The sequence below is a fragment of the Pseudorca crassidens genome, chromosome 4 (assembly GCF_039906515.1).
Source record: "Pseudorca crassidens isolate mPseCra1 chromosome 4, mPseCra1.hap1, whole genome shotgun sequence".
NCBI lineage: Eukaryota > Metazoa > Chordata > Mammalia > Artiodactyla > Delphinidae > Pseudorca > Pseudorca crassidens.
This window is the reverse complement of record NC_090299.1, coordinates 52,454,470-52,481,748: the sequence shown is the minus strand read 5'-3', so window position 1 is coordinate 52,481,748 and position 27,279 is coordinate 52,454,470. Positions and strand designations below refer to the sequence as shown.

Sequence of the window (27,279 nt, the reverse complement as noted above, 5' to 3'; positions counted from 1 at the left end):
CAACCTCTTTCTGATACTCCCTATCCTATTTCCAACACTCTTTCTCTTCTGAAGCCCTAATCTCAATAAATATTTAACTTATTCGGTTTTTGTCTCTCTCACTAAAATGCAACCTCTATACACTGGCAGATTATACATATTTTTATATATATATTTTGGTCTGTTTTGTCCACTGGTATATCCTAGTGCCTGGGACATAGTTGGCACTCAAAATCCTTTGAATACATCACTAGGGCTCAGTCTATGTCAGATGATCCCAACCTGAGGGAATAAAAGGTGTTCCACAATGTGAAAGGTTGATAATGGTGTCCTCACTGACTGATCTGTTTCAGCACATCACAAATTTCCTAGTTTAATGACCTGAGCCCTCAAAAAAACAGGTGAAGGACTTAAGATAATTTCTGCAACAAAAGAGGTATTGGAGATAGTACTAATAATTTAAGCACACTAAATAAATAAATGGCAGAAGGGTACCTCTTCCTCCTAGTATTCCCTCTTTACCAAGTAAAAATAATGATTAATCAGATATAACAAGACAGTCAAAAAGAAGATAATAATAACCAAGATAACTTTTTAAAATATAGATTTACATCTATTATCAACAGTAACTTCACGGTATATATAAATTTTGCCCCAAAATATTAGCAAATGACAGTGCAAAGCAATCACAATTAGTAAAATACTTAAAATTTTAAGTACTTAAAACATAACAGGTCTCTATAGGTTGTGAGTTTTTTCTCTCTGGCAAGGTTTAAAGTCATGATTTTCAATTCAGTACTTTGGAAAATGTCATTGAGTTTACATGCTTCTTTTGTGACTTCTTATAAAACAGTGTAAGATAAAAAGCCACAGGGACTTCCCTGGCAGTCCAGTGATTAAGACTTCACACTTCCACTTCAGAGGGCACAGGTTCGATCCCTGGTTGGGGAACTAAAATCCCGCGTGCCGCGGTCAAAAAAAAAAAGGAAGCCACATATCATGGGAAAGACTTATTCTTCCTGTCATGGTAGAAAAGGCTGAAGTATGACTTGGGGAACAACATGAACATAAACCAAAATGTATTTTTCTGTCAGTAAATTACTATATAAATATGCACAGAAAACACTGTTGAAGATTATGGGGGGGGGGGGGATTGGTATTAGAAAAACTACATAGTGCGGGAAATTCGTCATACAGTAGGTAGTTATGTTTTTTCTGATATGCCTCAGTTTATTTAGTCTTTGCTGGCTTCTTAATGAAATGCAAAGTTTTCTAAGAAAATATCTATAGGAAAACATATTCTCAACTGCAAATTCATTCTACAGTTAAATATTTACTGAGTGCCTTTTACATGACAGAAACTCTTATAGGTACAAGGGATAGAAAACTGAACAAAAAGACACAATGTCTTCAGGAGGGAGCTTCTTTGACCTATTATAATTAAAGCTTTTTATGGAAAATCAGTAAGAGTATTATCTGCTATGAGAGTGGCTGCTTTAAGCAAAATAAAACAAGATTTCTATAAAAAGCTTACTGAGATCTCATCACACAAGAAACTCATTCATTTAATCTTTCAATTAGGAAGCAAAGAAAATGACAACAGAATGACACAAAGTACTACCAGATGTCATGGATATGGTTAGTTACACTATATCTTCATGAAACAGGGAGTAACCTTGAAAACCTTTTGTACCACATAGAGGTTTGCTCTTCATCTTGTGGCAAAGCACTTAAAAGGTTTTGAAACTTGACGAGTTACTCATTTTTCTTACACAAAAAGGTCCCCAAATTGATTACTTTTCCTGTGAAGACATGCAGCTTCCTGTAGTATGTGATCTAGCAGTTACTTCTGTAAAATTAAAAACACTTAAGGTAAGCATGGCATTTTAAACAATGGCTTTTCAACTATGAAAATCACCTGATTTGTATAGAACTAACTTAAAACTAGCCCTTTGAATGACTCTCAAAGTATTAACCAAGATTTTTAAAAAATGATGCATATTATATATACCACAATTAGAAAATAACAAAGTAAACTTAAATACACTACTCTCAAAAAATACTTGTGAAGATAAAAAGGGGTTCTACCATTCTATTAAAAGTATCTTCAAAATTTTGTTTACCTCATTTTTATCACAAAATTTTTTAACATTTGAAATTTCTATAGATACTTCAATGTGTATATTAGTAAAGTACAACACTTCATTATAATTTTTTAATACACAATCACATATACTGGGGTACACGTTAACTTTCTACTGATATAGGTAAACAACCAAAAGTCTAGAGACTATAGTACAGTACAAAGCAAAACAAAGTGCTGCACAGGCCACATAGCTCTTGTAGTATATGAATCAAGACCCCAAAGACAGGCAATCTTCTTTGGCTTCATATGAATTAATTAAATCCACCACCTCAGTCACTAGGGACACCAAGCAAAAATATATGAAAGAATCAACGAATAAACATCAACCCTCGAGGAGAAAAATACAGAATATTTTCCCTCATTAAAATGAGATAGTCAGGACTTCCCTGGTGGTCCAGTGGTTAAGACTCCACGCTTCCACTGCAGGGGGTACGGGTTCAATTCCTGGTCAGGGAAGTTCTACATGCCACATAGTGTGACCAAAAAAAAAAATTTTTTTTTAAATGAGATAGTCAATGTGGAAAGACTCTGAAAAGTTAAGAGAATCAAGTTCATGAATGTCTTCATTGTCACATTACTGAATGTGTGCCCCTCTCCCCAACAAAACCCCCTTTAATGTTGACTTTCCATTAATACATGAGAAGCTGCACAATGTTACAGAAAAGGCACCAACAGGAGTTCCCATTTAAATTTCATCCCCTTCCCTCTCTGTGTTCCTTCCAATAAGCATCTAAACATGTCAAGCCTATTCCTCCATCACAACACCTAGGTTCCATTCCCACCAAGTTCTGAACCACTGCTCTTGAAAGACCTGTCTCCACTTCCTCAACCTGTGTCAAACCACATTTTAGCTCCCACCAGTTCTTACCAATTTGAAGTCCTAAAGTCTTACCAACTTGAAGTCCTAAAGTGCTAAACTAGTGAGCATTTGTGTTTATCCCATTTGCCCTCTTTGTAGCATGTGACACAACTGACAAGTTTCCCTCCTCCTAGAAGGACTCTCTTCATTTTTGTGATACTACACTGTCTAGGTTTTTGTCCCACCTCTTCTATTACTAGTTTTCCTTTACTAGTTTTTACACCTCTACCCACTCCTGAAGTACTGATGCTCACCAGTGGTTTGTCTCTGCTTAACTCCACCTCTCCCTGAGATTTTGCCCACTCCCAAGGTTTTAATTAACATCTAACAGTCTTCAAGTATGTGTGTATAACCTTGACCTCTCTCTCCTGAGCTCCAGGAACCACACACAATTTATATATGTAACTGGCCACTGGATATCTTCATCTAACTTTCTCACAATGGCCTCAAACAAAACATGTTCAAAACCAAGAACTCCCCACCAACACTAACTCTACTCTTCTACTATGCCATTTGTCACAGTGCCATCTAATTTTAACAAATGGCACCACCATCCCCCACCCCAACAAAATGTGTAAAGCACCAGAGGTTTTTTTTCCTTCTTTACAATTTTTTTAAATATTTATTTATTTAGTGTTTATTTATTTTGGCTGTGCCAGGTCTTAGTGGCAGCATGCAGACTTCTTAGCTGTGGCATTCATGCGGGATCTAGTTCTCCGACCAGGGATCGAACCCGGGCACCCTTCACTGGGAACTCAGAGTCTTACCCACTGGACCACCAGGTAAGTCCCTTGACAAATTTTTAATAGCTCCAAAATCGAGATATATATGCCAAGACTCTATTCACTCTTACAACTTACCCCAACCAGTTATACTAAAGAAATAAAGCACTACCCTGTCTTTTCAAAAGGCAACCTGTCTTCACAAATTTTGTCACTAGATTCCTTTCATATATTTAAAAATGACCTCAAAAATACAGATAATTCTTGCTACAGAGTAAATATAGCTTACAAATGCAAAGTTTTTAGAATCCTAATAGTTGACTCGTGTTTTTGAAATTTTAGGAGCATAAGTATACATGTGAATCCCCAATATGTGTTTGTTTTAAAATGTCCAACAGGGGAATTCCCTGGTGGTCCAGTGGTTAGGACCCTGCACTTTCACTGCACAGGTTCAATCCCTGGTCAGGGAACTAAGATCCCGCAAGCCACGCAGCGTGGCAGAGCCAAAAACAAAACAAAACAAAACAAAATGTCCAACAGGAAAAGGAAAACAGACACATTAAAAGGGAGAAGATAATCCTATTAATAGCAAATAAAAGCTCACATTAGAGCAGGAAAAATACGTGATTTTGTCATTTTAAGTAATTGTATCACTGTATTCTCTGAAAATCTTCCTTGTACACAACAGAAACCTATCCTTAATCCTAACAAAAACCTACCAATGCCTCAAACCACTGGATGGGCTAGTAATCTGATCAAGCAGAAATGAAAAAAGCACTGATGTCAGAGCTAATGAAAGTCAAAAAGTGGAAGAGGTAGCTAAGGAATCCCTGAGAGGATAGCTGAGGCATCAGTATCCATTACTAGGTGATTCCTCTCACAGGAACAGACTATCTTCCCCCAGGAACGTGGGAATTATATATACTCTCAACTTTTGTAAATTCTCAAGTTCACTAAGTTATTTTAATAACTACATCATATTCTATTGTCAGGTGTCATCTTTCAAAAGTATACCAAGTTGGTGTGATTAGGAAATCATCCAACATAAACAGGAACCTCAGTAGCACTGTTAGGGACCAGTGCTGGAAAAGCCATCTGTTTATGGAAATACTACTTCCATTTCCCTAGTGATTATAGCTACCAGTGACAACTGTAAGATCCCAAGAGAAGAAAAGAAAATTTAACTGCCTCGAAACTTTAATTATTCATATAAACTAGCCAAGAAACTAAAGTTAAATGTTACACAAAGTGCTCTCTAACCCCCTAATATTTTTGGCTAATTATTCCTTTGGTAGCCCACATCTGCTCTGCTAAAATCTGATTATGAATCAGAAGTAACTCACTGGGAATGCTTTTTTTTTTTTAAACTTAAAGGAATAAAACACTTTATTTTAAAAATTCGAATACGCTTCAAATGAAAGCTGCCCCTTTATTAAACACCCACAAGTTTCAAGCTTTGTACAGAATATTAGAATACTTGTTCATACTCTTTTGGAGCAAAATTGCCTGTTCTGCCTCACTTGTTTTTTGTTGACATTGACGTTTTAGCTCCACTGTCATAAAATGACCAGTTCTTTAAGATTTGATCAAGAAACAAGTTTCTGATCCACAGAAGTAGATCATGAGGTTAATGCAGAAGTCAACTGGCGAAGTTTCTGTCAACTGTTACACTTCATGTCCTCTTCCTCCTCCGACCTCCCCGGCCACCGCCTCCTGGAGATCCCTTCTCACCTGAGGCTGAGGTAGAAACCTCTGCAACGGCAGCGGCTTACATGGATCTATATAAAACTTCTGTAGTTTTTTAAAGGAAGATGCCTTCATGTTCTCTGACAATTTAACTGAAAAACAAAATCTCTAAGCTGTCCAAATATTTCATCCACTTTTCCAATTTGTTCTTTGTTTTCTAAATAAACTCGAGCACTGAAATAAGGCACCTTATTCTCATCTATGGAACATTTACAAACTATGTCATCTTCACAGAGATGCATGAACTCTCCTAATAAAACTACTTGCTCTGGAGGTCCTTGGTCCTGGCCTTTGTTAAAACCTCCGCGGCCGCCCCTCGTCCAAATCCTCCTCTGCAGCCGCAACCTCTGCCTCGAAAAGACATGCTCTGCTCTCACCGGAGCCACGTGCACCTCAGGCGCTGGGAATGCTTTTATATCTAAAAGTAATTGTGGATAATAACTACAATTCACAAAAACTGTTATTTTTAATGTGCATAAAATCCTGTCCCACACAATAAAAGAAGTTACTGTCAAGGTTTAAACTCTCCTAACTACGAGGAAAAATGAGGCAATTTAACAACAAAAAAGTTCATTTTAACAGCATATTCAACCTGTACTTTTTGAATATCTTCAATACTAAGCAATTTGGGCTTCCATGGTGGCACAGTGGTTAAGAACCCGCCTGCCAATGCAGAGGACATGGGTTCGAACCCTGGTCCAGAAGGATCCCACATGCCACGAAGCAACTAAGCCCGTATGCCACAACTACTGAGCCTGCGCGCTAGAGCCCACGTGCTACAATTACTGAGCCCGCGTGCCACAACTACTGAGCCCGCATGCCTAGAGCCGGCGTCCCTGCTCTGCAACAAGAGAAGCCACTGCAATGAGAAGCCCGTGCACCATAATGAAGAGGAGCCCCTGCTCGCTGCAACTAGAGAAAGCCTGCAAGCAGCAAGAAAGACCCAATGCATCCAAAAATAAACAAATTTATAAAAATAAATAAATACATAAATAGTTTATAGGTTTGCAAATATATACTCTAATAACTTCCTAAATACTCACTATAATCTCACATATACAGTTATGGGTTTTTTTGGTTTTTGTTTTCTTTGGTCAGGGAGCCTCATTTGTTTCAACTATCGCTCTACCACTCTTCCCCTTTTTTTTTCTTTTTTTGAAATAAATATTTCCTAGAATTCTTTTCATTGGAGAAATTTATCTTCTAGATATTTTGATAGAAAATACCAAGGCTCACCTTATTTCTTGTAACTCAGCTCCAGGTGTGAGCTTTAGTATCTCAGAGTAAAACTACTTTTAATAATTTATAGTTAACTATTTGGATCTGCTCAACAACGTACTAAAACCATATACTTTTGAAATGAAAACAGGTATACGCACTGTGCCTAAAACTATATGTATGAGCTAATCATACCAAATGGAAAATATTTAGTTCCAAACAATCCAACATTTAAACAGCAGACACAGGTAAAGCATCATCCATAAGTGCTATTACACACAGTAATTGCTGAGGGCAAAAATATTTGATGACAGAAACCATGTCCATAAAACAACTAAAATGACAATTTACCTTTACACATATCCAAGTAATACACTTAAAGATCATCAAAAAGTCAAGCAAAACATTCCAAATTCCTTCAAAGTCATAAGAAATAAAGAGCAGTAGCAGAAATGACTGCTCCAAAGATTCCCAGAATAGAAACACTCTCTCAATTTGTACTATCCTAACTCACTCCCCTCAAAACACATTCACCCTTAGGGAACAAACACAGAATTCATTGCAACTGTGGCTACAATTTGTAAGCAGCCTTTCATTGCTCCATAAAGGCTCATCATTGTAGAAGTTCATCAGTTTTTAAGCCACATCCACAGCCGCTGTCTTAGTTAGAAAAACAACAAAATTTGACAGCAGAAACCTTAAAATAAAAGATTTACATAAAACAAAATTAAAAGTACTTCAGTATAATAAAAAGAATGAATGTATCTAGAGTACCAAAAACATGAGACTTGAGTCATTTTTAATAGTGATACCTTTCATTTACATGGTGTGAGAATTACTCTCTAAGCTCTCTGGCACATATAGTATCATTTCTAACTTAAAGCCTAGATCAAAGATATCATTTACACAGAAAATAAGCAAAGCAGGGATATTACCAAATTAGTTAGCGGTGAAGAGAATCTATTTCATGACCACCAGCCTGTGTTCTTTCCACAACCTTCCTTCCAAAATCATATTCTAAAATTCAGAGGCAAAAATCCCACATAAAACTGTTCTAAAAAAATATCTATTAAAAAAAGTCTATTAAAAACAAAAATCCTGCATAAACCAATTCCCTATTCAACTTTACCCTCCTGCCTCAGATCTATTCTCTGCCTGGACTGAGGGAAGGGGCTCCTCTGGTTAGTGGGCACAGCCAATCATGTGTTGATGGATGACTAAGCAGTAACTACATGTGGGGAAGCATTATCACATATTAGACTGCACAATCACTAGAAGACGTTCATGGCAATGGAACTGGAATCCAGAGACATGAGTTTGAATTTCAACTCTCGCACCAACCAAGGTAAGCTTGCTTAAGTTTCTGTAAAACAGAGGAACACTATCTTCCTCACTAGAGGATGGCAAGGGCTAAATGCAACAACAGACCTCAAGACTACTGAACACCATATTCAGGTATTGAACACATTAGATGAATCAGTATTTATACCAGGGGGCTTATACAATTTTATAAGTATAACACATAGTAGTAAAAGTAGGACTAAAAGTAGGACTAAAAGTCCTAAAAGTAGGACTTCAAATCAAGGAGAAAACAACAGACCATTCAAAAAGTGATGCTGTTAGAACACTCCGTTCATTCATTCAACAAATACATACTGAGTAGCCACTACATGCCAAGCACTATATTCTAGCAGGGAAGAGAAATAAATAAAAGGCAAATAACATATATTGTTAGAAGCTGACACATGCCAGTGAGAAAAATAAAACAGGGAAGGAGCACATAATGTGGGATAAAAAGTAGGATAAATGTAGTAAAATCAGAAAGCACTAGAAAGGAGACCAAGAAAAAGGTGCCAGTGAGGTGGGAAACTAGAAGTGTGGTATTCTAGAAGGCAAAAAAATGTTTGAACAAGACATCAAATGCCACTGATCAAGTCAAGTCAAATAACATTTGAAAAAAAAAAAACTACTACATTCAACTGTGTGAAGGGAACTGGTAACCATGAGAAAAGCAGTTTTGCTGAAGTGGTCCAGACAAAAAGCCTGGTTGGAAAAGGTTTAGGGGAAATGGAGTAAGAGTAACTGGAGATAGAAAGAACTCTTCATACGAAGTTTGTTGCAAAGAGGAATAGAGAAATAGGAACTAGAGGCAAGGGCTGAATCCAGAGAAGAAATAACAGCATGTTTGTATTGTCAAGAATGTTTCACTAGGGCTTCCCTGGTGGCAGCAGTGGTTAAGAATCCGCCTGCCAATGCAGGGGACACGGGTTCGAGCGCTGGTCCAGGAAGATCCCACATGCCTCCGAGCAACTAAGCCCGTGCGCCACAACTACTGAGCCTGCGCTCTAGAGCCCGCGAGCCACAACTACTGAAGCCCGTGCACCTAGAGCCCATGCTCTGCAACAAGAGAAGCCACCGCAATGAGAAGCCCGCGCACCACAACGAAGAGTAGCCCCCGCTCGCCGCAACTGGAGAAAGTCTGTGCACAGCAGTGAAGACCCAACGCAGCTAAAAATAAAAAATCAAAAAATTTATTTAAAAAAAGAAAAGAATGCTTCACTAGAAAGGTAAAAATTGAGACCAGAGGAAGGCTAGAGGGCTAACCAATGTCCTAGAGTAGCTGAGAAGGGAAGGGATCTAGGGCACAAGTAGAGAGTTTGCCCTAAAGTTTGGAAGTATACTCACCCCACTGTAAGCAGTGCATTATCTCTGGGGGTTGGGATTTAAGTGTGAAGAGGAACTGTCTTATTCACTCTATACTAATTTCAGTTTACAAGTAACATGTATTTGTCTAAATTACTTTTAAAAAACTCAAGACAGGATTTTAGGATGGTGGTGGCAGCGGCAGGTTTTCAATCTCTCCACATAAAAGAGCACCTAGACAACAAAATCAAAATCTATGGACACCATTTACAACAAAATTAGGTTGCCAAGTAACCCCAAACCTCTAAATACTAACAACTGTACACTAGCAAACCACCAACTGCCATAGACTGAAGAAGGAACTGACAAGGCTATGACAGTGGTCCAACCAGGAGATGAAGCTGACCTGGAGAATAAAGCAATGGCAGTGAACAAGGAGAGGAGAGCCCAGAATATGAGACAAGTAATCTGGAAGCAGAAAGGGAATGATTTGGTCATCAACAAAATAAGAAAATACAAGAGCAGGAGGAAATGAGGAAAATACGGAAGTTCATTTTTACCTGCTGGATAAACAATGGCATTAATAACAGATATCAAGCCTATTTTATAAGATGGTATAACAGGTCTATTCGGTGAAAAAAACATGTTGCTTTGGATAAAACAAGTTTGGTGGGCCTACAAAACAACCAGTAGTAGTTTTAGAAATATGTATCTAAACATCTGAGGTGATGATACACATATCAAGTCAAAGAATAGATAAGACAAAAAGAGAAAGACAAAGATTGCAGACCACAATATTTAAGACTAGAGGAGGAATAGGTAGAAAAGATGGAATGTCCAAGAGATAAAGATAGTGTCTTATTAGTCATGAATAAAGACACCATGGTCAATAAAAACAAAGGAGGCAGAAAAATTAAACAAGGTTTTGGGATCCAGTTGAAGGGTTATTTATTGATGGCCTGGGATGAAAAACCAGATTTTAACATTTAACAAAAAGGATAAGTGGTAAAGAAAAGATCTGGCCCTGGCTTGAATGAGAAATAAGAAAGGAAATCAACAGTAAGCAATTGTTACAGAACAGCCTAGTCTGGCAGCCCCTTGCATACATACATTTGATCCTCACAAGAATTCTGACATATGCTCCCCACTTTACAAATGGAGAAACTTAAGTTACAACACAATTAGGCAACTTGTCCAAAGCCAAACAATGTGTATACAAAATAATTAAATGACCTGAAAATTGGTCTTTAGGAAGAAAAGGAATAAGACATAAATAAAAACTAAAAACACAAATAGGAGAAAGAGGATTAACTGATTTAACATCAACCCAGGAGTACCTGACAAGATTATTTTTTAAATGATACAAAATTTTACTTAAAGATAAACGATGCTACTTCAGAGAACCTTCTGAGTTCAAACACTAGTCAAGAATATATATTTATTTTTTAAGTAATGTAATAGAGAAGAATATAATAATCTCCTTTTCCTTAAAGCCTTGTGTTAGGCTTACCTATGTCTGGGACTGTCTTGCCCCCTAGTAGAGAGCTTGGAAGCTTTCAAATGATTAACATTTAGGTGGAGAGATAAACATAAGCTCTCTGAGTACATGGTAGTGCAATGACAAAGGCAGAAGGGAAGCTGTGTGAACTTGGGTTAAATCACTAAATCCCTGACCCTCGGACATCTATAAAATGGAGATACTATCTCCCTTCACAATGTAGTTGAGGACTCAGTAGATATTCAACAAAATGTCAGTTCCCTAATCCCCTTAAATATTCTGTTTGCTAAACTACTGACATCTTTTAATATATCAATAAAATAGAGTGTTAGCATTTCCATTTAAAACAAAAAAAGTTGAAGAATATGCTCCCAAATTGATAACAGTAGTTAATTTCCTGGTGGAAGACTACAGTGGCTCACTTTACATGACATATTTAAATAACTTTTGAGTTTCTTATAACAAACATTTTTCCAACAAGAAAAATAATCAAGGTGAGTGTTTACAGATGACACTAACTAGCCCTTAAGGAAAACTTCCACTGGATAGTCACTTCCCTGAAATAATTTTAGAAACAAGGTAAAATACAATGAAAAAATAAATCAACTGCACACCTAAGCTACCACGTGAACTTAAATTGTAATGTAATTTAAACGATATTTAATGTACCAACTGACAACTTCCAGGACTTACAGCTAAGAAACTAGGATTAAATGAATAACATGCCACTAAATTCTGTATTAAAATGTACCTATGACACGATAGCATAGGGGAAGGCCAGAATGAAAAATACTTGTTACCAAAAATTATGAAATCATCTTTGAAAGCTATGGCTCTCCAGGTTTGTTTTTTTAACATTACAACAGTGAAGCAACAACCCCCACTAATTCAGTACAATCCATTTAATCAAATAATGACACTCATTACTGTAAGCTGTAAGTAGAGTACCAAACCAAAACTACCACTACTATCTTTGGAATGCTGAAATGGATTCAATTCACTTCCTTGACATTTGGATAAGCACAGATGACAGACACAACAGATTTAATGAATTCCATAGTCAAGAGTATCATATTGTTTTGACATAAATACACTAAAAAATCACTCTATGAAAATCATAAGGTTCATAAACAAGCCCATCTTTCAGTATATGATTTCAAGTTGTGGCCTCCTTCCCTATATAAGTCTTCTTTTTTCTCAATCTCCCCTCCTGTCCATTTTCTTGGAAATAGCCAGCTGCAATTTAGTGCAGGTGGCAAAACTAAGAAGCTAAGGAGGCAAGAAGCAGAGACTGGAGTGAACCAGGGGTAAGTGAACCCAGGCAGTTCTTGCACAGGGGCAACAAAAGCAGACTGGGTGAGGAAGTGTGCAGTGAGAACAAGTGTGTGGCCACCCTGGTCAGTCACAAGTACAGTACAAGATAAAGAAGGCAAGCAGCATCAAGAACAGGAAAACAGCAAAGGAAGAAAGAACAGGCAGGCTCAGAGCTGACCTCTTATTAAGCAACACTGGCAGCAGTACTCCCGGGTTTGGGGCTGAGAAATTTGTATTCTTGATCTAAGCCCACAAAAATAGGAGGAAGAAAGTATTTTAAACAACAAAGTGCATGTAACATTAAAAGGCAGCTTAGCGGTATAAATACAAAAGAGTGAAAGCCCAGCATAAATCTCTCCCCTTAAAAAACAAACCAGGGGCTTCCCTGGTGGCGCAGTGGATGAGAGTCCGCCTGCCGATGCAGGGGACACGGGTTCGTGCCCTGGTCTGGGAAGATCCCACATGAAGCGGAGCATCTGGGCCCGTGAGCCATGGCCGCTGAGCCTGCGCGTCCGGAGGCTGTGCTCCGCAACGGGAGAGGCCACAACAGTGAGAGGGCCGCGTACGGCAAAAAAAAAAAAAAAAAAAACAGAACAAGTCTCAGCTCAGGCACTGAATGTGTCTCAGCCATTAACTAACTGTAAATTGTTTACTCTGTCTCTGCCTACGTTTAAATGAGTGGTTACTTTAGAACATATGATTAACAAGGTCTTTTCCAGGTCTGAAGTTTCCTGAATCTAACGGATTTAACAACCTGCAACATTTGTCACACAGGATGTAGTTTCTTTCTATGGTATGTTTGTTACTCCACAACAGGGAGAGCACAGTACACCAGAATATAAATAAGAGAATACAGAACCGTGTCCAGTATCCCTACAGACCACACTTCATCATCATCTTTCATTAAATCCAGGAACAAACAAATTCCCAATCTTCTCCTTTAAAGCAATCCACAAAGTCTTAAGAAAAAACAAGGCCTAAAATCTAGGCACCAGGCTTCACTTTAAATACACTCAGAGATGGGTAATTTAGTCACTGTGATGTGAATTTTAACTAAGCTTCACTTCAGCTCCTTTTTACAGGACATATTCTAATGCCATTACACTTTTCTGTTTTTCAATACTCTGAGGTTTCTATTTGCTGTATGTTTCATATCCCACTTCAAAAAGTATAGTCCAGAACTGGCAGAAAGCTAAACAATAATCCAGGGGGTCAGTTTATCAGTGGGCTCTACATACAAAAGCCAATCTATGCTGAATTTCAGCTTTATCACTTAGACTAAGTGCCACCTAGTGGCAAGTATTGTATTTTATTAAATCCATTCAAGCCATGTTCATCCAGCAAGTACAAACTGGCCAATAGCAGTTGCTCCACAATCATGCAACAAAAGTAAAATATTGGCCCAGTCTTTACAAAGCTCGCTGATAGATTAGATAAATGGATATAGACAGAAGAAAAAAAAAGATAATACAAGTATATTTACACAACTGCAGAAAAACGTTAAATGTTATATCAGAAGCATGCAAAAATATTCAGTATTTATTTAAAAGAAACAAACACTGTTAGGTAGGTTCTCTTACACCTGTTCACCTCACTCAGACTTTCCCACCTGTAAATACTTCATCACCCAGGTTTCAATCGTTCAGTGTCCCCCCACCCGGTCCCACCTTCTCTTCCATGCTTCTCCCCACCCCCATCTAATATCCTTTAAATTCTATTCCAGAAAGGGGGAAGAGGAGAACCTATTTTTTGAGCACCTACTACTCCCAGAACTGAGTTAGGCATTTTATATCCTGTATCTCATTTAATCCTCATATTGATACCATGAAGTATTATTTTCTCCCACTTTTTAGACAAGGGCAAGACTTAGATTAAGTGACATGCTCACAGCCACAGATTTTATCTACTGCATCGATTCCAAAGCTCCCTATTACCACCCTGCCCCCAAAAGTGTTGCTTTGTTCCTTCCATTCCTAGGCTTTCCAAAATCAGACTTTGCTCATATATATTTCTCTTATGTTCTCCATCAACTCCAATCTATTTTACACTACAATTGACCCTCGAGCAGCACTGGTCCACTTACATGAAGATTTTTTTCAGTAATGAATACTAAGTACCACGTGACTCAGGCTCATTGAATCTGAGGATGGAGAACCGTGGGTACAGAGGAACCTCAGGTACCTGAAGGTCCTACTACAAGCTATTCGCCCCAACCCACCCCCCCCACACCTGTGTTATTCAAGTGTCAACTGTATCTACACCCAGCCTCACCTCTTCAAAACTCGGTCAGTGCCCCCCCCATGCCTGTTTGATATTCAAATCCTTGGCTTAGCACTCAAGGTCCTCTAAGAGGCCCCAACCACTTTTCTAGCTTTATTTTCTACCACTCCCTATGACCTCTCCTCTCGAATTAAAAGATAATCATTTGCACCCATGTTCCCATCAACATTATACATCTGTTAAACACATATAATCTCCCTTATTATCTGTGTACTTCCCACTAAATCATGAGCTTCACTGGACCATTTTTTAGCCATCTTTAAAAGGTTTTATACAGCGGTCTTATACCTATTAAGTGCTCAATAACTTTAATAAATACATTATTAAAACAATTATAAAGAACCACTAAAGCATGGTTATACTCTTCATTTCCCTTAACCATTCCTTCATGTCTGGGGATCTCAATATTTCTACCTCTTCCACTTGGTGTATGGATCAGGAGCTCTGTACAGAACTACATAATTTTTTCCATGAAAAAGTTCCTCATACTCAAACCGAAAGTTAAATGATTTGAAAAAGTATGCTGGAAACAATGGTGACAATAAAAAATTCAGTGGTTGCAGGATGGGATAAGGCAGGAGAGAGCAATGGACAGGCAGAGCACAGAGGATTTTCTAGGGCAATGAAGCTACTGTTTGATACTACAACGGCACATACATTTGTAGATACGTTATACATTTGTCCAAACCCACAGAATGCACACCAAGAGTGAACCCTAACGTAAACTATGGACTTGGGGAGATAATAATGTGTCAGTGTAAGTTCATCAGTTATAACAAATGTACCACTCTGTTGGGGGATGTTGGTAATACAGGAGGCTATTTGTGGGGGGGCAAGGAGTACACAGGAAATATCTGTACCGTCCCCTCAATTTTGCTGTGCAACTAAAACTGCTCTAAAAAATAAGTTCCAATTAAAAAAAAAAAAAAAAAGGAATTCCCTGGCAGTCCAGTTGCTAGGACTCGGCGCTTTCACTGCTGGGGCCCGGGTTTGATCCCTGGCCGAGGAACTAAGATCCTTGAAGCCGTGTGGCACGGCCAAAAAAAAAAGTATTCTGGATAAAAAAGCAAGATCTTAGTGGATCTGCAGTTTTCCAAAAACGGAATACCACTGTTCCAAAAGAAGTTGTTTAAAGAAAAAATATATAACACTGATTCTCTATTTTATAAGGCAACTGATACTGCAGTTATATAACACAATCTTTACAACACTAGTAAAAAATAACAGGGTTTCATAAAGTGATGAACATTTTTCCTAGTTATATAAACTGTTTATGAGAAACTATTCTTATTCATTTACAACTCTATCATCTAATTAACAAGTGCACAAAAAATGTTAGTTCTAAGGCCAAATTAAAAATATGGAATATAGATGGGACTTCCCTGGTGGTCCAGTGGATAGGATTCCACGCTCCCAATGCAGGGGGCCAGGGTTCGATCCCTGGTCAGGGAACTAGATCCCGCATGCATGCCACAAATAAGAGTCCGCACGCCGCAACTACAGATCCAGCCTGCCGCAACTAAGACCTGGCACAGCCACAATTCATTAATTAATTAAAATACTGAATATAGAAAAGAAAGCATGGGAGGGGAATTAAAAAGGGTCAACTTGATTTTCTAGCGTATTCCATCTTACATCCAATCAGCACAGCATTTTCATTGCAAGGCTTTTTCATTGCAAGGCATTTTCATTGCAAGGCAACTTAGGATACCCAAGATGCAGTGGTTTCTTTCTTTTCGTTTTTGTAAATTTAAATATTCCCAAAACTGCCATGAACTTACCAATGTGACTGAAAAGCTGTCATGCTTATCACTCTTCATTGTCTCAACACAACAAACCTACACAAATATTTATACAGATAAGTAATTACTACCAATTATACAAACCAAGCCAGAGTGCCTCCAATGCTTGTTTTTTCCCCAGTAGTAAGTTGTGTTCAGGAAATGCATTACCCTTTTCACACCATTAGGATATCATTTCACTCCCTGAAGCAGAATCAGGCCTGATGAGACATAAGTGACATCTTGATGTTGTACCAGGCCTAACGGGCATCCAGAACTATGGGCAAGGTGTCCTGAGAGATGGTAGCAGCTGGGCATTCAACATTCCTACATCATTATAGCTGTCCAAGCAGAGAAGAGAGCAGGAAGAAGCAGACCCCAAAAAGTTGGGGTCGACTCAATGACAACATGTGTGGTCAAGCAGTAATGTATCAAATATGTCTGCTCAAAATGCCAAGGCATATATTCAAAGGGCTGCAGTCCTCTGCACTAAATACACTGCTGCCTTCCTAAGACATGAGCCACAAACCACAGGTTGCAATATAAGAAAGTTCATCTTGAATCCTGCCTGTGAAAGGTTACCAAAAGAAACTGATTATTAAAATTAAAGTATTTGTATACAGTGCTTTACTATTTACAAATCACTTACACATCCATTGTTTTGACACACATTTTACCTTACTTGATAGTCACAATGTATCCAGCAGATAAACACAACAAAATTATCATTACTTATTTTATAGAGGTAGAAACTGAAGCTTAAAGAAATTATCTATAAGTAATCTGTCCACAAAACCTGAGCCTTCCTGAAGATTATAAACTTATTTGGTTCAATCGTGTGGATCCCCCCAAAAAAGCAGCCTACAGTGTCTTAAGGTTTAATGCATGTCCCTATGCATCTAAGAAGTACTTAAAACACTTAAAAATAATGAAACCTTTTGAAAAACACTGAATAGTCAACCATACAAAAAAACAAAATATTTAAGCTTGTCAGTTTGTACAAATACACTACTTTCTAAAAATCCAAAGGAACTTTTGCCTAAGAATTTTACTACAATGTTGTCAGGGGCTATAAGACTGTCTTTGACTGAAAATATCAATTCCTTTGGGTACTTCAGCAATTAAATACCCTATAGAATCAATATATTCCCTGTACACATCAAATTCTGCTTACACGAACCATGTTGCATCATGGTTTCAAAGTTCTCTGAGTCCTTTGTTCAAAAAACTTTTTACTGAGTCCCCATCATGTTCTAGACACTCTTCTAAGAATATATAATTTTTTTTTAACGTTATCTGTCATCAAGTGACCAACAGCCTTTGGGTATGACAGACAATTACAATTCAGTATGACACTTCCAAGTGAATTATACCCAGTCCTTTAAGAACACACAGGAGGGATACTGAACCCAGCCTGGTGGATCAGGGTAGAATATCCTCAGACCAAAATCTTGAATAATAACCTACCTAACACCAGCACTTTTCAAGCACAGGGATACATTAAACTGTGGAGCCCATACAAGGAACTCCAAGTTCTTGAATATGGCTGGAGAACTGAATATGAAGGGAGAGAAAGGCAAAACAGTTCAGCTGGAGAAAAGGTAAATGAAATAGTTATACAGGACCCTATATGCCGTGCTAGCTAACATTTTTTGAGCACTTGCTATATGCCAGGCATCCTCAAATGCTCTCTTGCATTTAATCCTCACAGAGAACCACTGAGCTAAGAATAATTACCTTGCAACTGATGGAGGAGGCAAGGAGAGGTTAGATCGTTTGTCAATCTTATAGAGGTTTTAAGTGGCAGAGACAGAACTGGAACCCAGTTCAGATTAAATCCTAAAAGTGAGCTCATAAACTCTCCACTCCACTGCCTCTCTTAATGAAGGCTGCTAGGGGGAGCCATTGAAAGGTTTTTAAAATAAGGAGTGAAGTGATCGGATTTGCTCTTTAGAACGACTATGTGGAAGTTGGACAAAGGGGGTGAGTCTAGAAGCAGAAAGAGGAAGCTGCCAATGTCTGTAGCAATCCAGGTGAGAAACGATGAGAGCATGAATTGTGGCAGTGAGGATGAAGGAGACAGATTCAAGAGTTTTTCAGGACGGAAAATTATCAGTTCTTAGTGATTAAACATAAAGAGTTAGTGTGAGAGAGAAAACCTGGCTTGGGGAACTATTGGGACATGACATAATCTACCAGGAATAGAGAAACAACTGGTTTTGTTTTTTCAATAAATATCTACAGAGTATCTCCCAAATGCGAAACACTTTTCTAGGCCAAAGGTCAAGTCTGAAATTATGGTACTGGTTGTTAGAAAATATTGAGAGTAAATGACAAAGCATTAAAAAATATAAGGTATATTGAAAATTAATCACTACTATTAACAGACTTGGCCTAGAGTCTAGTGAAAACATTTTGTGCTACCATTTAAAACAAAAGAGTACCACATGCAGAAAACAAATCAACAGAGGAAAGGCATCCCACAATTTTAAAATGTGTTATTATATTTGAGTTTGACAGATCTTCACTCTCTTACACAACACAAACACACACACACACACACCCCCCACCCTGTAATGTGTTTTACTTATCCCTCTCCCTCTTAAAAACAGTATCAATTTTATTACCCTAACTATAATACATATTTGGAGATTTTTCATCCCACTATCACCACTGTGATTTGCCAAGAACTTAGTTCATAACCTCCTACTTGATTTCCTATAAAATATGACCTACTTCACATTGGCTTAATTCAGTAACAATTCCTAGATTTTTTAACCACACCTTTCATCCAAGGATGCTCTGTGCAAATCCTAAGGCACAGCAATCCTGTGCAGATGTGGCAAGTTACTACAATTCCCATTTTACTACATAGTTAGGAAATTGGCCCAGGGGAAGTAGAGTAACTTGGAAATAATCACAAAGCCAGATGCCAAAAATAACAACTTTTAGCCAATCCATGAGAAAATACTGCCCCTAGTTGAAATAACATGAAATTTAGTATTAGGAGGAAACAAAATGTGAATGATGTTTTAAAGCCAAGTCCTGGGTTTTTTAAATATATTTTTTTAAATGACCGAATACTAAAGATTTGTAAGAACTTTCAAACACACCATTTTTTTCCCTAATACTTTATCCATCCAGAGAGCCAAAGATTATTTAATGAATTACATCTGGCAAGAGTAGCTTCCCTCCCACCCCCAAAACGTTTTTTATCTTAGCCACTTAAGACACTGATAGAAATCTGTGGGTATAGAATAGGTAAGTTTTAAACAAACCTATTTAAGAAGCATATATTAGAACAGGAGTCAAAATACCCCAAGTAAGCCTCTTATATTTTTTCCTGAAAGTATACCCTCTGCAGATCCATCTGCAATACGCATGGACAATACATTTAAAGCTTTAATAGTCAATACTCAAAATGAAAGTTTCCCAATTACAACTAATGCTGTATGTTTCTAAATATGCTGCTATTTAATATGATTTAATAAAGGTAGTTTTATTTGGTCATGAAGTAAAGGTCTTACACCATTTATAAACAAAAAAACACAACTTGATTTTTAAAAGTTGCTTTTATGAGGTTTGTGTGATCATTCTTATCTGCACACATCAGAGCAAAATACCTTCCATTATTACAAGGTATTTGCTTACAGTCAGAAACAACATTGTGTGCTCAAGATTTCACCTTCAAAAAGAATGATTATGCCCTAGGAACGAGTAAGGAAGACAAATGATTATAGGTGGAATCCACTCATGGAACCCAGACTGCAAATTTTCACAGAAGCCTCACATATCAATCATGAAAGATGATTTTCCATTAAGTAAAATTCAAACTAATTCATACTAATTCTAATCACAGCCTTATAAAAAAATGCTTTCTTCTCCACCAACATTCCTCACATTTGTATATCCTCTACTAGTAGCACTTCATGTGGTTTACAAATGAAATGACACTCCAAGTGATTTTATGGATAACGTATCTTCTAAAAGTAGTGATCAGCTAGTTGGGGCGGGGGTGTACCTCCTGAACAGTCTACTCAGCCTAGTAATACTGGTAAATCTAATACCTCTCATTCCAGCACCAGAATATCCAGGCCATTTAAACGCACCATACCACCGTCCCCCAACTCCCACACCAAACTCGAAGCTTTTAACATTTCCATAACAATAAGCACTCTGAACAAATTAAAGCTCCTTTAACACTAGAAGTGCCTTTACCTTACTTAAAGACTATTACTTAAATGTCTTTTAATTGCATTTGATTAATGCATTCCACAAAGATTCCAGAAGCAGTAGTCATCAACCCAAACTGCACTCTTAAGTGCTTTTTCCTCGTTTCAACTTCGAAGATGGGGCAGAAGAGCTGTCATAAATCTACAGAGCAAAAGCACATAACTGTAAACTATCTAAAAATTAAGAAAAAGTAAAATATTTATATCAAATTTCCAAGCAGGATGCCCTCCCTTTTTCCTTGCAAAGCAGCAGTTACTGGTAAAATAACTGAACTCTTGAAAATGCTGAAATTCTCCACCCCAAACCAACATTCACAAGTTTTTTAACACCAAATACTCAACAGCTATGCACGTACCAAATGAATATCCAACGTAACAATTTAAACTATTCTCGCACGCCAACAGAAAAAAAACACCTTTCGTCTCTACAACACCCTCAGGTAACCCAGATGCAAAGCTACGACAGCTGCCCTTGGCCTAGGCCATCAGAAACCAAGGGGCGGGAGGGCGGGTACTGGGGTGGGGGGTGGGGGCGAATAACCAAGAGACCTTTTTCCAGGGCTACTGTTGCCAAGCAAAACAACCAGGGGCCCAAAGAGACCGCGAAGAAAACTGGAGACACTGTAATCCCGAGAGAAAGGGGTGGTGGGGAGGTGTGCACGCAATCCCGAGAGAAAAGGGTGCGGAGAGGAGGAGCGCTGAGGAGGAAACCAAGTATCCCCACGCATCTTTCAGACGCACAAAAACAACAACAAACCCTAGGGTCTGTCTGTACTTAGGAGCACCAGATGGAGTCCCCGGGGCTGGGACAGTTCAGCCGACAAACACCGTGGATAGTGGATAAACCAACCGATGATGGGAGGTGAAGGGGGTACCAAACGAATAAACCACTGAACGGGGGAGACAAAGCCTCCGGGGGTGATCAAGGGCCAAGCAGAAAGGTGAGAGGGAAACGCAAGAGAGAAATAATGGGAGAAAAATTAGAAGAAAAACAGAAATGTGGTACCTGGGCTGTGGCAGGTCACTGAGCTACCGAATAGAGAGGGGCACAACAAAGGGGCACGGGAGGAAGGACAGCTGAGGGGAGGAGATGAAGAAGGGATGCGGGGCGCGACGGGTCGGACAAAGCGCCCAAGGCGGCGAAACAAAGGGCCGGGGGTAGAGAGTCGCGGGGGGCAGCGGGGAGAGACAAAGCGCCCGGGGCCGGGGGCACCCGCCCGGCGAGAAGGCAACGACGGCCTCAAGGAACAAAGCTGCGCGGGGCCGGGAGGCAGGGCCAGCGAGCGGCAGCGCGGAAGGCGCGCTGCGGGCACGGAGCCCGCGGGCCCCGCGCTCCGGGCCGCACTCACGCCCGCACCCACCGGCCTCGCCGCCGTCGCCACCCGCCCTCACGCGCCGGAGCCCGAGCCACAGCAGCGCAGAGCGGGCAGCGCACGGCCACACGCCGCCGCCGCGCTCGGCGCACGCTACACCGCCCCCGCGGCCCCCGGACGCCAAGCGTGCCGCGGCCCTCGAACCCGCCACCAGCCGCGGGCTGCGAGACGCCCGCAACTTTCCCGGTTCCCAGCGCTCCGATTCCCCCAGACTTACCCTGTCACAACAGGCGCCATCTTCCACAAACTCTCGCCAAAACTCCAACCCTCGCGAGATTCCCCCTGACGCCTTCCCTGGTCCCTCTCCCCCGCCCCTTCCCTTTTTCCTCACTCCTCGATTCCACCCAGCCCCCGCGCTCCCTTTTCCGTCGCAGCAGCCGCGAAGAGCCAGACGCCTCGCGCCGCCAGCGGAGTAAGGGATACAGCTCACTGCCTTCCCTGGAAACCTACCCAAGAGATGGAGCATGCGCAGGCGGCTCCTCCGCGGGCGAGCCCTCCATCTGGTACATGGGGAGCGCTCCGGTTATCCGGGTTTTGGGACGCGCCCTGAGGGACGTACGTGGAGACTGAGGAAAACCGGAGGGGATTACAACGGGGACGGAGAATGGAGGGGTCAGGAGGCGGAGTCGAGGGGAAGAGCGGAGGGGTCCTGGGAAAATCTGCCGCGTTTCACAGGCCTAGATGAAACACCTCCTCAAATGGGTGTTTTCCAAGTGGCTTCCCGCTCACTCTAGTTCCCAGCCCTTTTCATTCATTCAAATGTTCATTGGACGCCTCCATTACGGTAATGTCAGCGTTAGGTGCTGGAGCTACAAAGATGCCTGGAGTTCGGACGAGTGACATACCAAGAACTTAGTTCATTCGACCCCCTTGCTAACAGAGAGACAGACAATATTACATCGTGGTCCGACCCTCCAGAACTCTGTAAATGAACAACTTTTGCAGTTGAGCTCTATTAGAGCCTTAGCTTTCTTCTCCTTGGGTGTGAAATTAGGTCAGGCCAAGGCCTCTGGCAAAGACACCCCTACTGTGTCCACTTCGCATACACACGCCAGAGCACCGCGAAGCTTTCTCCATAAGTGAAAACTGCGTTGTAATTGAAAGCCACCACTCCCCCACCCTGCACTCAAGCCAAAGGTTTTGCTTGGGCAGAGAGCTGCCTGTCGTGTAAATCTCCCTAGGACCTCATCGCAGCCCCCAGACTTGTGTGAACCCAGATGTATACGGGGACAGACTGACAAGGTCCTCCCGTGGGCCTGGCACAGTCGAGGACGCTGCTCGTTGCCCGAAGTGCATCTCAGACAATCTAAACCTGGAAGCCCCCGAGCAAACTTGGCCCGTCTGGGCACTTACTAGAAAGGTGCAGGACCCGAGCCCTACCTCTTCCTCCCTACCTGCAGCACCCCTTTCTTCCCCCCACCCTTGCCCTTTCAATTCCTAGAGATTCCCAGATCCAGCACTGCCTCCCGCAGGGAGTCCCAAAACCCGGAGAACTGGAATCCAGAGCCCGAAACCTGCTGAAGGCGCTGCAGGATTGGCGCGGCACGAGCGAGCGGCACTGCGCATGTGCCCAATGCGGGCAGCCCAGTCTCACGCTACACCTCCTTCCCACCGCCTTCCACTACTCGATTCAGACACAACACGGGCCGTGGGAAATTTCTTAAACCTCGCGAGAACCCTCCCACTGTTGCCTATGCTTTTGCTCCAAATCTCGCGGAGCCCAGGAGGGACAGGTGTTTGTCTACAGCAGCTCCCGGCGCTGTTCGTGCCGCGCGTGCCCGGGCGGCGGGCGCGGGCGGGGTGGGAAGGGAGCGGCTGTTGGAGGAGGCGCGGGGGCGGGCTGGAGGGGTGCGCGTGGCTGGGAGCGCGGGGCGGGGGGCGGAGGGCTGCTGGGAGGGGCCCGACGTCTCGCATACACACGCTGCGTGACGCTTTGTGGAAGGAAAATGGGGGTGGTGGAGAGGCAGCTTCTGAAAGAAGAAGGGGAAGCCTGGAGATTAGAAACTCCTCCTGGTGTGGATGGTAAGAGGTCAGACTCTAGGGCAGGAGGAGCCCCAGGCCGGTCCCCGGGGAGGTTTCCTGTCGCCCTCCACGCGCCTGGTACTTTCCTAAAATGTTTTTGACGCCGCGCCCCCGGCCTCCGGGAGCTGACGGCCCCCAGTGTCGGGTTTGAGTCATGCCTCTGAGTCACCCAGTCTGGCCACCACTTTACTTGCTTTAAGACAAGTTTGGATTCCCTTAGCTACTCTTTTCTAGCGAATGGTTGTTTTCTTTCTGAGGTACCCGCTGGTCTCAAGAGTTGGGTAGGGAAAAAATTGTGCTCTGTGCGCTCTTGCGTTGTAGACTTGCATAGATTCCGCCTCCCACTCGGACACATTTTTTTAATTTCTCCCCCTTAATCTCTTTTTAGCCTTTTGAAGTAATCCGTATATATCAGTTTCTGCGGGGTTTTTTTGTTTTTTTTTTCCTTTCCCCTAATTTAACTTAAAATACTGGTTTTGCTTTCCTTCACCTTTTTATGTGTTCGTTGAAATATTCATTCCAAATTTTAGGTATTGTTTCATCAGATGCTTTAGTGACAGCTGTTTTAAGTGCATTCCTTCTTGGTTTATTTATCTGTCCAGTAAATTCCGGTTTGCATTCTTCAACCAGGCACATTTCAGATTGCCTTGGTGTGGTTTCTGTAACCAGCCTAGCCTGGCATTGTCTAGGAACTGGTGTCTTGATGACATCGTAGACCCACAAATGTAGAGTTGAATTGAGTTTTTTATTTTCGGAGAACAGTGAGTCCTTTAATAAGGGTTCATGTTCTGCTAGTTATGTAGTGGACAAGAAATCAAGTTTTTTAGTTGTTTCCAAGGTTAGTTGTGTGTGTGTGCGCGTGCATTTGCATATCCCTTTGATTAAGTATTTCACAAAAAGAAGATGCAAGAACATTTAATGCAGTATCTCACTGCAAGGCTGATTTGGAATAGGCTAGCACCAGGAGGAGAATGATGCCCATGGGCACACATTCCTTTGAGCCTTCATGCCAAGAAGGCATTTCAGTCATGGCCTTGTCTAGGCCATTAATTGCATCTGGAACCATGGTCATCTGAGAGCCCCAGCCACAGAGAGCCATGGTAACCACAAGTCAAATCACAACTCACCTTCACCCTAATACCTGCTCTACCTGCATTCTTTCCCCATCCCAGTAAATAATTCCATTCTTCCACTTATTTAAGCCAAGAACCTTGGAATCATTCTCACCTCCTTTCTGTCTCACATCCAACATCCAATCCAACAAAATCTTGCTGGGTCCACCATCAAAATTGACCCACAGTCCAAACACATCCACACCTCCATGGCAACCAGCCCAGCCTAACCCATCTCATTTCTCACCTGGTTTTCAGGAAGTCTCCTAACTCATTCTGCCTTCATCCATTATTGCCTTCCCTCAGTCTGTTCTCAGTAGAGCATTCAGAGTAACCCTCTAGAACGCTCCAGTGGTTTTCCTATGAGGCCTGCCGCCCAGACCTCCTGAACTCCTTGATCTCACCTCTTCCCCTTGCTCACTGAGCCCTAAGCAGCAGCCTTCCTTGCTGTTCCTAGGACATACCAGGCACCCCCTCAACTCCTACCTTTGCTCTTTCCCCCAGATGCCTTAAAGATCCTTCCTTCACTGCTTTCAGGTCTTTGCTTAAATGTCACCTTCTCAGCAAGGCCTTCCCTGACCACCCTTCACGAAAGTAACTCCTCATACCCCCTGTTCCCTCCTTCATTTTTCCCATGGCACTTATCGTAAACTAACATACCATATATCATATCTGTGTATTGTGTTTACTCTCTGCCTCCCCCCATTATAATGCAATCTTAATGAGGGCAGGGACTTCTATTTTGTTCATTGTTCACGCCTCAGCCACCAGAACAATGCCTGGTGCAGGATATACGCTCAGTAAGTATTTGTAGAATGAATGGGATGTCTTCCACTTCTAGAACAGAGTAGAAATGATTCTGAAGACTCACTAAGCCTTCTAGGGTTCAGAACAATACCGAGGTTAGACCAGTAATGAATATCCCAATGCCAGCTTGCCTGGAGAGGAGAAATGAGCCTACAAAGCAAACACCTGTGTTGACTTTTTGCAAAAAATATTCTTACTCCTGAGTTAGACCAGTAGATGAACCTATACTTAACTTGAAGGGTTTCCTTTACTCTCCATCCTAGAACCTCAGGAAACAAAACACTATTGGCAGAATATAAAGAAACAGGTATTCTCATGTGTTGCTAATGGAGTGAAAACGTGTATAATCTTTATGAAAACCATTGTGATAAAACTTACCACTACCTGTTAATCCTACAATTCTGTTTCTAGACATCTATCCTGCAAATAAACTCATAGTGTGTGAAACAACCTGCACATATATTGTAGCATTATTGATAGTAGAGAATACTGATAGCAACCTAAATGTCGATGAAGAGATGTCTTATTAAAAGAAAACCACCAGGCTTTCCTGGTGGCACAGTGGTTAAGAATCCTCCTGCCAATGCAGGGGACACGGGTTTGAGCCCTGGTCCAGGAAGATCCCACATGCCGCGGAGCAACTAAGCCTGTGCACCACAACTACTGAGCCTGCGCTCTAGAGCCCGTGAGCCACAACTACTGAGCCTACATGCCACAACTGCTGAAGCCCACGCGCCTACAGCCTGTGCTCTGCAACAAGAGAACCCACCACAGTGAGAAGCCCGCGCACCACAACGAAGAGTTGCCCCCGCTCACCACAACTACAGAAAAGCCCTTGCACAGCAATGAAGACCCAATGCAGCCAAAAATAAATAATTTAATTTAATTAAAAAAAGAAAACCACCCTGATATGTTCATAGAATTGAATAGTATGCATCTGTTAATAAGCAGAGGCTGCTTTTTATGTGCTTATGTGGAAGGATCGCAAAGTTTAAAAAAACAAGGCGCAAGGGACTTCCCTGGTGGTGCAGTGGATAAGACTCCACACTCCCAATGCAGGGGGCCTGGGTTCAATCCCTGGTCAGGGAACTAGACCCCATATGCATGCTGCAACTAAGAGTTCGCATGCCACAACTAAGAGTTCACAAGCCACGACTAAGGAGCCCACGTGCTGCAACTAAGGACCCTGCCTGCTGCAACTAAGACCCAGTGCAACCAAATAAATAAATTTTTTTTTAAAAAGTGCAAAATAGTGATAGATAAATGTATACTTATTTGCCTATATGTATCTAAAAGGGTTCTGGAAGTACACAGGAGAAACTATAACAGTGAGTGGTTCACTGTAAGGGACTCAGTTGTTGGAGGATGTAGGTGAAGAGGTGGCTTATCTTGGATCCTTTGAATTTTGTACCAAGCACATGTACTGCCTGTTCAAAATTTAAAACATTTTAATTAAAAGGGGGGAAAGAAAGAAAAGGAATAAATGTGCAAGAAGAAAACAATGACCAAAGTGTTTCCTTTTTCCCACCTGCTAAAAAATTATTTTC

The 27,279-nt window shown here is 41.1% G+C and overlaps 1 protein-coding gene across 5 annotated transcripts in view; it reads right to left on the bottom strand.

The window, feature by feature from the left end:
- Positions 1-22,355, bottom strand: part of LOC137223615 (recombining binding protein suppressor of hairless) — a 116,479-nt gene extending 94,124 nt beyond the window's left edge. For 3 of the 5 annotated variants that reach the window (XM_067735672.1, XM_067735671.1, XM_067735674.1), the window contains exon 1: positions 22,009-22,235. Coding sequence is in view for 3 of the 5 variants with exons in the window: in XM_067735671.1 (XP_067591772.1) it covers positions 22,009-22,028 (20 nt within the window). In the remaining 2 variants the exon portion in view is untranslated. The other 2 variants (XM_067735670.1, XM_067735673.1) reach the window with 2 other exon arrangements.
- Between the last annotated feature and the right edge of the window lie 4,924 nt (positions 22,356-27,279).